Source organism: Sarcophilus harrisii, chromosome 3 (assembly GCF_902635505.1).
Source record: "Sarcophilus harrisii chromosome 3, mSarHar1.11, whole genome shotgun sequence".
Classification (NCBI taxonomy): Eukaryota; Metazoa; Chordata; class Mammalia; order Dasyuromorphia; family Dasyuridae; genus Sarcophilus; species Sarcophilus harrisii.
Window position 1 is genome coordinate 10,072,593 of NC_045428.1, and position 14,070 is coordinate 10,086,662.

General features: G+C 42.7%; 1 protein-coding gene across 1 annotated transcript in view; it reads right to left on the reverse strand.

Annotated features, from left to right (window-relative positions):
- Nucleotides 1-3,798, reverse strand: part of CROCC2 (ciliary rootlet coiled-coil, rootletin family member 2) — a 95,476-nt gene extending 91,678 nt beyond the window's left edge. The window contains exons 1-3 of the mRNA XM_031957495.1: nt 3,625-3,798; nt 1,958-2,041; nt 224-330 (exon numbers count right to left, since the gene is read on the reverse strand). Of these exons, the coding sequence (XP_031813355.1) occupies nt 224-330; nt 1,958-2,041; nt 3,625-3,732 (299 nt within the window). The 5' untranslated portion in view covers nt 3,733-3,798. The remainder of the gene's footprint in view (nt 1-223; nt 331-1,957; nt 2,042-3,624) is intronic.
- Nucleotides 3,799-14,070: the final 10,272 nt, after the last annotated feature.

Genomic DNA, 14,070 nt, shown 5'->3' on the forward strand with positions numbered 1-14,070 from the left:
AGCCAGAGCAGAGGCCAAATGGAGAGAATGAAGGGTATGGCCGTGAACCACCTTCCAGGCAGGAAAGGGGACACTATTCTGTCCTCTTATTGCCCTGTTTGACTCTGGGCAAGCTGCCTCCCCTTCTGGGCCTTGGAGGAGTGGGACTCAGAGGCCTCTGAGGGTCCTTCTGGCCCTATGTCTGTGACTTCTGTAGGTCCTCCTGTAGTGATCAGAGGCTCACCTCTGTTCTTCTTCTTCCAGGCGCGTGAGGGCTTCTTCCAAGTCTGAGCTGAACGCGTGTTCTGACTGGCGCAGTTGCAGCTCAGCGGACTGGAGCTTGGTCTGCATCTGGGATGGGCGGGTGGAAGGAAGGAAGAAGGGTATGATTATCAGCCATCTCAGAATCCTTGGTGAGGGTTAGAGCTCTGGAGCCTGCAGGGAGTGCTCCCGGGTCAGAGGGGAAGTTAGTACTAAGACATTTGGGAAACAGAACAACTGATCTCAGTTTCCCAAAGAGGAAACGGAGGGCTATTTTCAGCGATGGTCAGATGGAGTATTGACACTGTTCTGCTATGGCTCCAAGAGGCCTTTTCCTTAAGGGTCAGGTAAAGAAGTGGCACTTTGTGGCTGACATTTAGTTAACTTAATAATATTAATTAATGTTGCATCCATTTTTTTCTACTGAACCTCATAACAAGACCCCAAAGCAGGTAATACAGGTATTATTAAGGTATTATTATCTCCATTTCCCAGAGGACAAAACTGAGGTTCCCTGAACTACAATGACTTGCCCAGGGTACAGTATTTGAGGGAGGATTTGAACCCAAGTTTTCTGGGCACCAAGTCTAGCATGCAATTTCTTGTTTACACAAGTACTTCGACCCATAGATTGACCACACTCAGGATCCCAAAAGATCTTGAAAGGTGAGAATGTCGGTTGGGATCCAACTCAGTGAAATCAAAAAAAGGATAAATGTAAAATTATACCCCTGGGCTCAAAAGATCGACTTGATGGGTATAAGAAGGGGAAGGCAGGGCTCTGAAAAGGATCTGGGGGTTTCAGTGACCTCCAAATTCAATCTAAGTCACCTGTAGATCATGGCAGTCAGGCTGGTCTCGGGCTATTTTATGTCCATTTTAGAATGAGAAAACTGGGGACCCAAGCAGTGACGTGACTTTTTAATAGTGAGGCCATCTCAGGCCCAGTGTAGCCACTGGGGGCCCAGTGCCGGGGTGCTGCTAGAGGGGACGAGGGGACTTCCCGGCCACGATGATTCTCATTGATCGGCACAGAAGTTTTGGTGCTGGGGGAGCGCCAGGGTGTCTCTAAGGCACAGAGTGACTGATTCGGAGGGGGACAGATGCCTCCCCGGAACCCCCTTCATTGGCAGCCATGGCACCTGGGAGCTACGGAGGGTTCCACACCACCCTGAGGAATCCACTTTGTTGGTTCCATGAGAAACCAATGGGAAAGTCCCTGCAAGGGAGCTTGGGCTGAGTGCGGCCGAGTGCCGAGCATGTGCTGCAGTGGCGCATCATTTTGGGCTGAGCTGGCTCAGGAGGGGCGCTGAGGGCGCACCGACCTGGGCTCCTGACATGGGCTCCCGACGTGGAGGGAGAATGGGCGCTGGCCTCCGAGGGAGGTGGGCCCAAGTTCAAATCTGGCTCCTGATACTCCCCATCCTCCCAACCATTTCCACCCCCACTTGCAGCCCTGGGGGGTGGTCCGAGGCAAGCTGGAGCCTCAGTTTCCTCCTCTGTAGACTGCCCGCGGGCCCTACTCCTCTGTCCTGGGGGGAGACTTGTCTGGACTTAAATGTCAAGGGCTGCTACCTCTGTTGTTGCTATTAGTTATTAGGGTAAAGATGAGGAAGGGGCACGAGTTCTGGACGGGGGATGGGCTGGGGAGAGGGAGCAAAAGCATAAAGCCCAGCTGGGGGCCACTGAGGCTGGAGGACGCCCCACACTCACTGACCATCATCTTCTGGTGCTCCCACTCAGACGTCCTCTCCACCAGGCGCTGCTCCAGCTCCCCACATCTCTGTTTGTACTGCAGTACCTGAGAGGGGAGGGGGTGCAAGGGAGGGGGACACAGGGGAGGGTGTATGTGTTAAGTGTGGGTCAGTGCCTAGTTTCTGTCATTTTTCCAGCAGTTTTTGTCAAATAGTGAATTCTCATCCCAAAAGCGGGGGACTTTGGTTTTGTCAAACACTAGATTATTAACGTTATTATTCTGTTCTGTGAATCTAACCTATTCCTCTGATCAACTACTCTATTTCTTAGCCAATACCAAGTGGTTTTGATGACTGCTGTTTTATAATACAGTTTTAAATCAGGTACAGCTAGACCGCTTTCATTTGATTTTTTTTTTTCATTAGTTCCCTTGAAATCCTTGACCTTTTGTTCTTCCGCATGAACTTTGTTGTTATTTTTTCTAGGTCATTCAAATATTTTCTTGGGAGTCTGATTGATATAGCACTAAATACATAGATGAGTTTAGGGAGTATTGTCATCTTTATTATATTGGCTCGGCCTATCCAGGAGCACTTCATATTTTTCCAGTTATTTAAATCTGACTTTATTCGTGTGGAAAGTGTTTCGTAGTTTTGCTCATATAGTTCCTGACTTTCCCTTGGCAGAGAGATTCGTAAGTATATTATACTCTCAGCTGTTATTTTAAATGGCTTTGTATCTCTTGCTGTTGGATTTTGTTGGTGATGTATAAAAATGCTGAGGATTTATGGGGATTTATTTTGTATCCTGCAACTTTGCTAAAGTTGGGGATTGTTTCTAGGAGTTGTTTAGTTGCTTGTCTAGGGTTCTCTAAGTGAACATCATATCATCTGCAAAGAGTGATAGTTTGGTTTCCTCATTACCTGCTCTAACTCCTTTAATCGCCTTTTCATCTCTTATTGCCGAGGCAAGTGTTTCTAATACACTAATGAATAATGGTGAAAGTGGGAGATTAAAGAGCATTTGAAAGCTTTTCCGAGGCCAGAGAGCTACCAAGATGGGGAGCTACAAAAAGAAAAAGCAAGCTGGTCCCTGCCCCCAGGAGCTTATATTCTGATGGGGACAATACCCAGAAGCAGGGAAGGGAACAGAGCCAGGGACAAGTGGGAAGAGGCGGAAGGGGCCTGGGCTCTGAAGGCCCCAGCAGCAGGAGAGCCGGCCCTGGGGGCCTCATCTGGAGACATCCTGGGAGGAGCTGCCATCTCAGCAGGTGGAGCAGAGGTCAGCATAGAGCTGGGAAGGACCAGAGGGATTGCCAAGCCCAGACGCCTCATCTTACAGGGAGGGAAACTGAGGCCCAGAGAGTTATTCTCAAGTAAGTGGTTGGAACAGTATCTAGCCTTTGTCCTCTTGGCTCCAAGGCCAGAATTCAAGGAATCAAGGGTCTCTGCATGAGACCCCAGCGCTCCCTTCTCTAGAAAGAGAGACACGGTCCAAGAAATCTTTTGTTCATTCACAAGCCCCGGGTCTGTGGTGGGCCCTCACACAAGTCATCTACCTGTGCCTTGATTTCCCCATCTGGATAATGAGGAGTACGGGAGAGCCCCTGGGAAGTCCCTCTGATTCTGCACAGAGTGCTATGAGGGCAAGGCAGGGAGGGCTGGGCTCCTGCTTGGGCTACACGCCTACCTTGCTCTGCAGCCTCTGGACCAGCTGCGCCTGTTGCTGCTGCCCCTCCTGGTAGGCCTGGAGCCTCCGCTGGCTGGCCCTCTCGGCCCCCTCCAGTCTCCGCTTCATCTCCCAGATGGTGGGGCTGCTCTCTCCTTCCCTCTGTCCAGCTTCCACACTCAGCGCCCGGTCCAGCTGAAAAGAGAGGGACCCCTGTGAGACCCGGACCCCTGTAAAACCTGGACCCCTGTTCTGCCGGGGCTGAGAAATCTGCCACAGGGACAGGCTGCAGAGGGGCTGGGTCAGAGAGAAGCTCCCGTACACCCCCAGCAGCCCCACGAGCACCTCAGGGGGCCAGACTGGCCTGGGAGGGGGAGGGGGGCATCCTTGGCCATTGGAAGGAGGGCAGCCCTGCTCCCCTCTGCAAAGCCCACATAGGAAAATGTGCCTCACGCTGTGGAAATGTGCGTGACCGATCGAATTAGCGGACAGGCATTTCCTGTGGGCCCGGCGGTCAGGGGAGATCTCCAAGGGCTGGCAGCAGCCGGAGCTGACGCCGATGTCCTTGCAACAGCACGCAGGGAGGTCACGGCTCTCAAGGCCCCGGAGTGGCCCTTGGGCAGGGTGGCTTCTGGGAAATAGGGCCCCGCTGGGCTCCACAGAGGAGGGCCAGGGAGAGGGATGGGAGCCGGACGTCCTCAGAGGAGGATGTTGGATCAAGCTCAGGCCGAGCCGGGCCTTTGCAGCAGTCCATGACCTGGGAGACCGTGCCTCTGGGGGATTTATGCCCTATGTCTCTGCATATATGGTGTATGATCTACATTTGTCATATATACCTTAATCCATGTAAATATACATCTGTCACATGGAGGCTTCCAGGTTGATGAATCTAAATATACGTTTGTCTTTGTTAGTTCATTGTAGATTTTTACTGTAACAGAGACATGTGGATACAGATGTATACAGATTATATATAATTATACATACACATATATGTATAGATGTGTACAGATTTTATGTATGTGTGTATATATGTACAGATGTATAAAGATTTGATATATATGTATAAACATATATATATGTGTGTGTATGTGTGAGAGGTATACCTGTAATTGTCGTATACAGACATTTCTCTATACATGACAGATGTATATCTCCACATCTATACCTCTCTATATGTACACATCTATCTGTCACAATATAAGCCACAGTAAACTGAGTAGCAGAGAGTTAAAGAAGAAGTCACTTCCAAAAAGAATGAAGACAAAAACATGAATGAGAACAGGAAGTACAGTAATTCTGGGGGATTCGGGGGAGTAGCCCCTGAGTGACGGAGACCTCTAATTCCTGGTAAATCTGAATGGAGGTGGAAATTTTTTAAAAATGGCCAAGAAGAGAAGTGTAGATTTGGGGTCAGAAGATCCCTGAGTTCAAATCCTGTTTAGGATCTGTTGGGTAAACCATTGAACTTCCTGGCCTCCGTTTCCTCATCTGTCACATGTGAGGGCTGGACCAGACAGCATCCGAGACTCTAGCAGCTATGATCCCCTGATTACAATATGCCAAGTGCTTGATATGTTTTTTTTTTCTTTCAATTTTAATTACAAATAAAACCCCAGCAAATGTGGACATTTTGCTATATAAAGAAAAGTAGATTTTATATGAAACTGGGTTTCTTTTACATGGTTTCTCCGCCCCCCTCCCCCCCCACAAGAGTCTATTAAATTTTCCATGGCATTTTACTTCCATTCTCTCCTTTGATCCCTCCTCCCCCAGGCAGTGATCAGGGAGAAAGTGGGATGCAGGTACAGCTGTCAGAACCCCTGAGGTCACCTCCCAGTCCCAATCTGAGACATCACCCATGGATCTTCAGTACAGAGTTTCACCTCTGTGGCCACTGGTTCTCAGGACATCTTCAAAATGAGAACTTGGGGCTACATGATCTATCTCAGGGTGGCTTCTTCTAAATCTACAATCTTCCTACAGTTATTATTCCCAACTTATAGATGATGGAACAGTCTCAGAGAGATTGAAGACACTTGCCCATATAAAAAGGGACATGTGAGGCAAGATCTGAATCCAGGATTTCCCCCTCACCATGGCCAGCTGCTTAGAAACCATGCCCTGGTGCCCATGGAAGGGGGAAAGAACACAATTTCCCTTCCCTCCACCCCCAGGTTCAGAATGTTCACTGGGACGTTGTCCTTGGCAGCAGGAGCCCTTTCTCTAGTGAGCCCGGACACGTTCTCCACACTTCCTTGTGCCCCTCTCTGGTTTTCACCCTCATGAGAACTTGCTGCCAGAGCCCAGACACAGCCCGGTGGCCAAAGGATGGCCAAAGGCATTTTCCGGCCTCTCATATGCCAACCGTGATTCAGAAACACCAGCAACTGGAAAGGGAACGGAAAGGATGTGAGGGAATTAATCGGAAGGATTACTGAATTATGAATTAATCAGTGTGGCAGTGAGCTCAAAACCCAAAGATTTTTTGTTTAGTAGCTCAATCGCTCTTTGTAGAGAGCACGCAGAGATAAACAGGAAAGAGGCAATAGCCATGAAGGCTAGAACCAGGTTGGACAATGGTGAGAATGGTTGTTGCTCGGCCCTGGGGGGAAGAGAAGGAAGGAATGGCTGGATTAGGAAGCAGTGGGGAGCACCTCCATGGGGGAGATTTTCTCAGCATGCTGAGTGTGCCATGCTGAAGGGCACATGGATACTTGTTCTGTAACAAGCTCTGGTCTCTTGATCTAGAAGGAGAGGCCATGTAGAACACATTAGGAAGAGTCTAGTCCTGATCAAGATTGCTCTTGGCCAAGGGGTCATTCAAGCCGATTAAGGCGAGAGCCCATCCCATCCCAGGTAACTCATGACATTTGGGTGACTCTCATTGGTAGGAAGCTTCATCTTATATGAAGCCCCCGTCTGGCTCCTTTGAGACTCGATTCCTTTGAGGAACAGCTGAAATCCCAGTCCTTTCCCAGTCTCCCTCCATTCATCCTGTGTCTGAGTAGTTGGCACATAGTTTACTGTCTCCCCATTGAGGGCAAGGATCTCGTTTTTCCCTTTCTGCATATCTCCAGCACTTAGCTGCTCTGGAGGTGCTACTAGAGCGTGATGGGACAATGACAAGTCCAAGATGCTCTGACCCGGTTGAGGCTCACAAGATCTTTTTCTAGCCAAAGTGAGGGACCGGAGCTGGGGCTTCCCCCCTCCCAAAGAGTCTATTAAATTTTCCATGGTATTTTACTGTCATTCCCTCCTTTAATCCCTCCTTCCCCAGGCGGTGGGCAGAGGGAGACTGACTCTGACTCTTCTTTAAGAGCGTTGGCTGGAATTCCAAACTTGCCTCAACTTCCTAAATGGCCCAATTCTAACGAGCTTGAACTCTTAGGGACCTCAGTTTCCTGAGTAGAGCAGAGCAGATTCCCAGGCAATATCACTTCAACCCCAAGGACTCTTCAGACTTAGTCTACAATCTATGATTGAAATTAAAATCTATGACTTAGTCTACAGTCTATGACTGATTGAAATCAAAATCTATGACTTAGTCTACAATCTAAGATTGAAATAAAAATCTATGACTTAGTCCACAATCTATGACTCATCAAAATCAAAATCTATGACTTAGTCTACAGTCTACCACTGATTGAAACCAAAGTCTATGGCTGAGATTAATTGTTTTTATTCGAGAATGTGTTGTTGTTTAGTAATTTTCGATTATGTCCAGTCTCCATGACCACACGTGGTTTTCATGGCAAAACTAGATGGTGTAGTGAGAATCAGGAAAACTCATCTTTCTGAGTTCAAATCTGGCCTCAGACACATCCTAGAGATGTGACCTTGAGCAGGTCCCTTAAGCCTGTTTGCCTCAGTTTCCTCTTCTGGAAAATGATCTGGAAATGGAAATGATAAACCACTCAAGTATCTTTGCCAAGAAAACCCCAAAGAGTCACAAAGAATGAGACAGAACTGAACGATAAGAGTGGGGGAGGACACAGTATTTTTAGGAAGTTTCCTGTAGAAAGCTGTTATTTGTTTGTTTGTGTATTGAATTATGGGATTCTATGAGGTGGAAGTGAAGAATCTCTAGTGCATAAGGGACAGCTAAGGCAAAAACACAGAGAAGGGAGATGAACCCCATTTATGAAGAGTGATATTTGGATTGGACAGTAGCGTGTAGGAAAGAGGCTAATGTATTCAGAGGCTGGAAAGTTGGAAGGGTGCTGTCTACATTGCTCCACTGCTCACAGAGCTTCAGTGGGTCCCCTTTGGACCTTCTAGGGTTAAATACAAATTCTTCAGCTCTTCTCTACTTCACTCAATTTGGAGGCATCTTCTTTTTCCCACTCTTTAGATCCCTGGAAGATCTCCAGATGCTACTGAGGTGCCCAAGCATACAGAGTTAATAAGTAGCCGAATGTGAACTCCTTGAGACTGGAGCTGTCTTTTACCTCATTTTGTATCCTCAGTGTTTAGCATGGTCACCGCACATGGTAGGTGCTTAATAAATATTCACTGTATCAGGTTCCTTTTGGATCTAGGTCCCCTGCCTCTAGAGTCAATGTTCACCCCATTGCAGCAAAGCTTCTTTCCATGCTTTATCCATTCTTCCACTAAGGATAGTGGAAGTTCCTTGAGTTTCAAGGCTGTGTAGCATTTCATCTTTGCATCCTCAGGGCTAGGGCCGTGCCTTGCACACAGTAGGGGTTTATTAAATGAATGTTGAATTTCAATGGTCATTGTAATCTTAGCTCTTTGGAGTTGGTACCCATTCAATTTAAACCTGTGCACAATAATGGCCACATCTCCAGCAGAAAATTCTCTTCCTCCTTGGGACCCCTTTCCCTTCCAGTTCTGGAGTTGCTTGGGCAATATTTGCTTCTCTCTGTCTAATTATTCCAAAGAACAAAAAGAAATTGTCTTGCATGCAGAAACTCTGGTTGCAACAATGACCACTGACGATTATATAGAAGGATTTGAGATTGACAAAGTTCTTTCCTTGAAACCGCCCTTGGAGGCAGAGAGTGAAAATATCATTTATGGAGAAGGTCCCTGGAGTCCACAGAGGTTGGGAAGTGATTTGTCTGTGGTCACACAGCTGGTAAATGAAAGGGTCTGAATGTGAGGCTAGCCAAGTCCAGTCTCTGGTTCACTCTGCTGTGTTACATCAGAGATTTGAGATGCATTTCCAGTGGTCCGTTCTCCCTAGACAACAGCTGACCTCCTCCAAACCTGTGCACTCCAAACCTATTGGATCCTAGCATTCTTACTGATTTCCAGATCCAATTCCCACCCATCTATGTGGCTCCTCTGTTGCCAGGTCTAGTCTTATTTCCATAGTCCATGCATCTCTTCTTGAGTCCAGATCTCTGACTCATGAAGCTTAGTAATCTGTTTGTGAGATTCTTGTGGCTTTTTATTCCTACAGGACTCTGTTCCCAAAATCCTCCCACTCTGGGTGATATTTTACTCCAGGACCAGAAAGATACCCTTGGTATCAGGGACTGAGGTTGGGATTTGTTCAGAGACGATCAAAAAACCAAGGACATTATGGAGGAGAGGAGAAGGAGATGCAGGGAGGCTGGTGAGGATAAATGGTATCTCAGTTTCCTAAACCAGAGCTTTCCTCAAAGGATGCTTGAGAGACTTCTGAGAATAAGAGAAGCTCATGGCTCCCAATAGCTGGGTTGTGGAGAGGGCCCAGTAGGTCACATCCATATTCACTTCTTCCCTGGATGAGAGTCTTTGTCCAGTCATGACCTTCCAAGAACCTTCCCCACTCTACCAGCAAGTTTCAGAAAATGACAAGCAGCCCTTGAAAATCAGCCTGCTGGTTCAATTTGTTTTGCACTCTCAAGTTATCAAAGATCAAGCTGGAAAGTAATTTTTCCTGGTGACAATTCCCTTAAGCTTTCCATTTCCTGCAACTGGGAGAAGAGATGACCAGCCAGAACAGAGTGTGATATGAATGGCCTTCATCTCTTGCCTCTACAATTTTGCAAGCAAGGGTTGATCTTTGTTTTCTACAATCTCTGCTCAAAGTTTTGTTTTTGTGACAACTCCTTGTCATGGTCCTCTCAGACTAGTTCTAAGTCTCCTTTGAAATTTCATCATCATGTCCCATTCCCCAATGTCCACAGGAGGTAGATGATAATCTGAAAGGGGAAGGGTACCAGGAAATGCCTCCTACTGAAGGTGACATTTGAAAAATCTTGAAGAAGGGACACTAAGAGGAGGCAGAGAAGACAGAGCATTTCAGGTGTGGTAGAAGTGGAGGATTACACTAGACCAGCTAAAAAGAACTCAGTGTAGCTGGATCAGAGAGAGTGTGGAGGGCAGTAAAATGTGTTATTGTTGATCTGTTTCGGTCATGTCCAACTCTTTATCACCTCATCTTGGGTTTTCTTGGCAAAGATGCAATGGTTTGCCATTTTTCTAGCTCATTTTACAAATGAAGAAACTGAGGCACACAGAGTTAAGTGACTTGCCAAAGTCATATAACTAGGAAGTGTCTGAATCCTGATTTAAACTCAGGAAGCTGAAAATTTCTGTTTACCATCCAAGTGCTCTATGTCCTGGGATACCATCTAACTGTCTGCAGTGCAATGTAATGAAATGTAAAGTATAATAAGATATAAAAGTACAAAGCGGTCAGGTTATGAAGAACTTTAAGTGCCAAATGGAGGACTTGTATTTGATCATGGAAGTAATAGTGAATTACTGAAACTTATTGAGCAGGGAGTTGACATGGCTATGTTTTAGAAAAATGACCTTGTTAGTGAGTGGAGTGAATTGAAACAGAGAGAGACTTGGATCAGGGAGACAATAGTTCAGACAAAGGGTGATGAAAACTTGTTCCAGGTTGAGTGAATGGAGAGATGACGTATATTATTTTTTATGGGGCTCAACAAGTAGGTGGATAACAGTGACAGAAAACTTCTTTTATCAATTTTGGACAAGTGTAACAGAAAGATAAAAGGAAAAATATGGAACATAAATTTCTGGAGAAACTAGATTTAAAAGACTTCTCTTAAATGGGACAGCAAAAGAACATACATTTTTCTATACCACATATAACTTTCGAGATTTTGCAAACAAATGCAAAAAGGTAGAAATAGTAAATACATCCCTTACAGATCATAATGCAATAAGAATAGAAACTGGTTCAGAGACCACAAACAAAAAATACAGACCCAAATGGAGACTTAACAATAACATGTTAAACAATGAACAAGTCAAAGAATAAATCATAGATATAATAACTATGTTAAGAAAATAATAATGATGTAGTAATATATCAAAATTTCTGAGATACAACTAAAACAGTTATCAAGTTGAAAATAATATTTTTGTAGTGATAGATTAATAAAGTAGAAAAAGAGATTAAATGTGCATTTAAAAGTAAATAAACAAAATAAGCACAAAAGAAGAGATATTAAGTTAGATAAAGAAACAGATAAATTTGAAATAAAAATATTAAAAGATAAAAATGATAAAAAGCTATGTTTAAGAAAGACTAATAAAATTGATAAACCCTTATTAGCTAATCTGATTAAAAAGAAGAAAGCAAACCCTCAAATCAATAAAAGAGAAAATGATTAAAGTAAAAATGACAGTACAAGTAAAAGAAAAAGGAATAATTAGAATGTATCAGCAGAATAAAAATAGAGAATACAAAAGAAATAGAGGAATATCTTCAAAAATATAAAATTCAAACTAATAGACCCGATAGACATCTTAAATAACCTGATTTCAGAAAAAGAAATAGATCAATCTTTAAAGAAACTACGCAAGTGAGGAAAAACTCTTGTTACTTTTGAATTCTTAAAAATTGAGCAAGAACCTAATGAGATCCTTTTTTCAGAAAAATATAGTCCTAATACGCAAATCAGGGAAAGATAAAATGCAAAAAGAAAACTATAGGCCGCTTTTATCAATGAACATTGAGTCAACAATTTTAAAAAACATTTCATCAGATTACGGGAATTTTTCCACGAACTTATTCATTATGATCAAGTGGGTTTATGATAAAGATGGAAGGATGGTTCAATATTAGGAAAACAATCAACATAATTATTCATATAAAAACCCAAACATCTGAAACCACACAATCATGTCAATACGTGCAGAAAAAGCCTTTGACAAAGTACAACACTTTTATGCTAAAAACCTTACAAAGTATAGGCATAGAGAGAGACTTTAAAAATATCTCAATATTTATTTAAAGCCCAAAACAAACATCATATACAATGGGAATACATTAGAACCTTTTCCAAAAAATACTGGAGTGAAACAAGGATGTCTCCTCTCCCCACTCTCATTTGATATAGTTCTTGTAATGCTAGCAAAAGCAATATGACAAGAGAAAGAAATTAAGGATACTAAAGGGTAAAGATAGATAAAGAGGAGACAAAACCATCCCTGTTTGTTGATGATTTGAAAGTTTATTTAGAAAACCCCAGGAAATCAGTAAAGATGAAATAATAGCTTCAGCAAAATGTTTTGGAGACCAATCTCCCACAACACACAAATGACCTGTGTAAACTCAATTACAAAGCATTCCTTAAATAAGGGACCTAAATAGGAGATATATTCAGTGCTCATGGCTGTGTCGTGCCAATATAATAAAAAGGATGATACTAAATTTATACTTAATACTATACCAATCAAATTACCAAGGGGATACTTTACAGAATTTGATAAAATAATAACAAAATTTATTTAGAAAAACAAAAGATCTAGAGTGTCAAGGGGAGTGATGAAAAGAAATAAGGATGAAGAAGGGGAATAGCATTTCCATTCTTGAAACTAGATTATAAAATAGGAGTCATCAAAACCATATGGTATTAGTTAAAGAATAGAGAGATAGATCAATGGAATGGATTAGACAAGGGAGATTAAAAACAATAGAATTCAATAATCCAGTGTTTGACAAAGTTGAAAACATAAATTAACTGGGGGAAAACTTCCTCTCTGATAAAAAAAAATCTCCTGGGAAAACTAGAAAGTAGTCTATCAGAAATTAGCTTAGATCAACATCTTACACCACATTACAGAATATATCCAAAATGGGATACAATATTAAAGATTAGACTGTAAAAAAAGATTAGGAGGAAACAGATTATATATTCTCATAGTAATACTTTAGAGATGTATGCTTTAGGAGATGAAAGACATTACATAAGATAAAATAGATAACTTTGATTAGTTAAAACCAAAAAACTTTTGCATAGACGACATTAATGTGAAGGGAGAAAGTAGAATAGGAAAATATTTTTGTATCACATTTCTTTAACAAATATATACGCATACATACATGTGTATGTATGCATATGTTTATGTTTGTGTGTATGACTAATAGCTATTTCCCCAATAAATAAAGGATCAAAGGATATGAAGAGGTCATAGGATATGAATAAACAGTTCTCAAAAGAACAGAAAAATATTCACAGCCATGTGAAAAAAAAAACAAATCTCTAAAAAGAGACACATAAATCAGAACAACTCTGAGATTTCACCTCACACTTTGCCAATAGGAAAAAATGATCCCTCCAAATCATGAAGGGGTTGTGGAAAGATAGGTACATTAATACATTGTTAATGAAGTTGTGAAATGTACAACTCTTTTGGATAGCAATTTATAATTATGCAAACAAGTTGACTAAAATGTTCCATATTCTTTGAATCAAAAATTCCATTACTGGATTTATATCCCAAAAAAGACATTGAAAAAAAAGTCTCCACATGCTCCAAACTGTTTGTGTGTGTGTGTGTGTGAGATAAGAATTAGAATCAAAGTCGATGCCCATAATGGTTGTGTAGATGGAGTGTATATAACTGTAACATCAAAAATGGTGCATGTGGTGAACACAGAGAAGTCAGCAGATATAAAGTATATAAAGTAAAGTCAGCAGAACCAAGAAAACAATATACACGGTGATTAAAACGTTACTGTTGTAATTGTTTTTTTTGTTCTGGAAAAGGACCCTAACACTGAGGAGGTAATGCTATGAAATGTTAATGAACTGGATTTAAGAGAGTGAAAGTTGTACAAAGTCTCTAGGCTCACTTTCCCCTCCAGAGCCATCTGAATAAAATGACCAGACATAGATCAGGAGGACTGGTGATGGCCTTGGACCCAGTGGGAGACTTTGACTTTTTCAAGCTAATGTCTTTTAACTAAGGTCTCAGTTTGACTGAAGCAAAACCCAATCAGTGATTAAGATTAAAAAACAATGGAAGGAATGACATACACCAAAAAATCAAGAGTAAATGTAACAAAATTATAAAGATCAAACAGGATTAGAAAGGAAAAATATGAGAGAACAACTCCCCAAATCATCTCTTGGTGGAACTGGGGGATCTTCAGGAGTTATACATTGTCCAGGGTTTCTAACTTTTCCAATGTATTGATCGATTATCTTGTTTTTCCCTCTTTAAAAATACCATTTATCATATGGTGCAGTT